At 50.3% G+C, this 1,797-nt stretch overlaps 1 protein-coding gene across 1 annotated transcript in view; it reads left to right on the forward strand.

The window, feature by feature from the left end:
• The window catches only part of MUC1 (mucin 1, cell surface associated), a gene marked incomplete at its 5' end in the record, with an annotated part of 6,620 nt that continues 4,823 nt past the window's right edge, over positions 1–1,797 (forward strand). Inside the window, 5 exon segments of the mRNA XM_072428347.1 lie at positions 1–192; positions 273–346; positions 558–694; positions 856–971; positions 1,045–1,176. Coding sequence (XP_072284448.1) covers positions 118–192; positions 273–346; positions 558–694; positions 856–971; positions 1,045–1,176 — 534 coding nt within the window.

The following is a 1,797-nucleotide window of genomic DNA, read 5'->3' on the forward strand; positions in this document are numbered from 1 at the left end:
ACTCCGCATTCCATTCCAAGTGCAGCACAGAACACAACTGCAAGTAATGTGACATCCACGCCACCAACCACAACCCAGGTGGTCAGCAATATCTACGTAACGTTTCATATCACCAACATGGAATATTCTCTGATCCTAAATAATCCGACATCTTCCCTGTACAAGGAACTGGAGGCCAAAGTCACGCAGCTGGTGAGGGATTTCTGTGGCCATGTTTTGTTCCTCCATCATCCTCTCAGCTCATACTAATCCTTTGTTTGTATCTTTTATAGTTTAATGACACGTATAACTGCACCGACTGCTCCACTCGTGGCACCTACCTGGGGGTATTTATTCTCTCCTTCAGGTCAGTACAGAACTAAGTTATGGTACAAAGGGGTGAGAATACAAGAAATGGCTGCAGAGGGGATTTTGTGGGTGGGCCACGTGGACGGGGTGAGAAGGGGTGAGGGCTGACTGTGGACTATGTATGGGGTGATGGGTGAGAGAGGTGTGAGGGGTACACCGTGGTTACGTTGTGGTTTTGCCGTGGCCATCTAACGGGTTCTTCCCTGCAGCTCCGGCTCCATCGTCACCAACACCCAGGCCCAATTTAAAGGGTCGGAAACTGCCGGCAATGTCCAGACCCTATTGGAACAGAAGCTATCGGGGAGCAACAATGAGTACAGTGGCCTCCAAATTAACAATATACAAGGTAGGTGGCCACGGGGCCGTTCATTGAAATGGATTATCTTTCTTTTCAGAGGAAATTTCCAACCACTTCCTGTCCAGGTGACCCCGATAGATCTTTATGGTCAGGGTGACAGGAAGTGAGGGGATTCTGGTTCTGACGTGGTCTCTCTTTTCTCTTCGTAGTCAGTAGAACCGCAATCACGCCCTCCTCAGGCACCGTGGTCCCGGGATGGGGGATCGCCCTGCTGGTCCTCGTCTCCGTGCTTCTATTCTTCTGCATCATTTTCATCATTGTCATGGTGAGTATTCCTCATCAGTGCCATCACCTCTGCCTTCCCAGAATCCTCCACTCATTTTCATCCTTTCCCCCAGGTCATCCTGCTCTGCCTGCGCAAGCACCGAGGTTACATGGACGTGTTCTCTACCCGTGGCTCCTACAACACCATGCACGACTACACATCGTACCAAACACACGGGCGCTACGTGGCACCCAACAAGTATGAGGTGAGTGCCAGGGGGCAATCTGTGTGCACCCCAAATTAGTATTTTACTTGTGGCTGGAGTCTCTCTCCCCTCGCTGCGTTCATGCAAATCAATGTACAGGGAGCCCTGCCCCCGGTGCCACCCAGCTCACCTACCCTCCTGCCCACCAGGTGTTCCCTCTGCAAGCCTGATTCACCTTTCAGCTGGTGGAACAGATGGAAAATAATGATCTAACCTTCACAATCCATCTGTCATTTCTTTTATTTCATCATCCACCATGGGAACCGCCAAGCACCGGCCCTGTGCCGCCATCCTCGGGGTTAATGATTGACGGGCGAAATGTGTCGGTGTCATGGAGACGGCAAAACCCAACATCTGCTGATGGAAGAACACAAACACAGCCAAACCACAATCATCATACAGATTTACATCTGATTTACATAAATGGCGCCACATGCGGAGTCACCCCATAGGCTGCTACAAAGAGGGAGGGGAGTGATGTATAGAAAATATAGACAGCTCCAGACTCCACCCCCTACCATGTGACCGACCAATCACCATCTGTACAGAGGAGCTGACACTCTAATGTCCCCCCACAGTCACACACTATTATTATACATTTATATAGCTCTGACATATACC

Source organism: Pyxicephalus adspersus, chromosome 12 (genome assembly GCF_032062135.1).
Source record: "Pyxicephalus adspersus chromosome 12, UCB_Pads_2.0, whole genome shotgun sequence".
In the NCBI taxonomy this organism is placed as follows: Eukaryota; Metazoa; Chordata; class Amphibia; order Anura; family Pyxicephalidae; genus Pyxicephalus; species Pyxicephalus adspersus.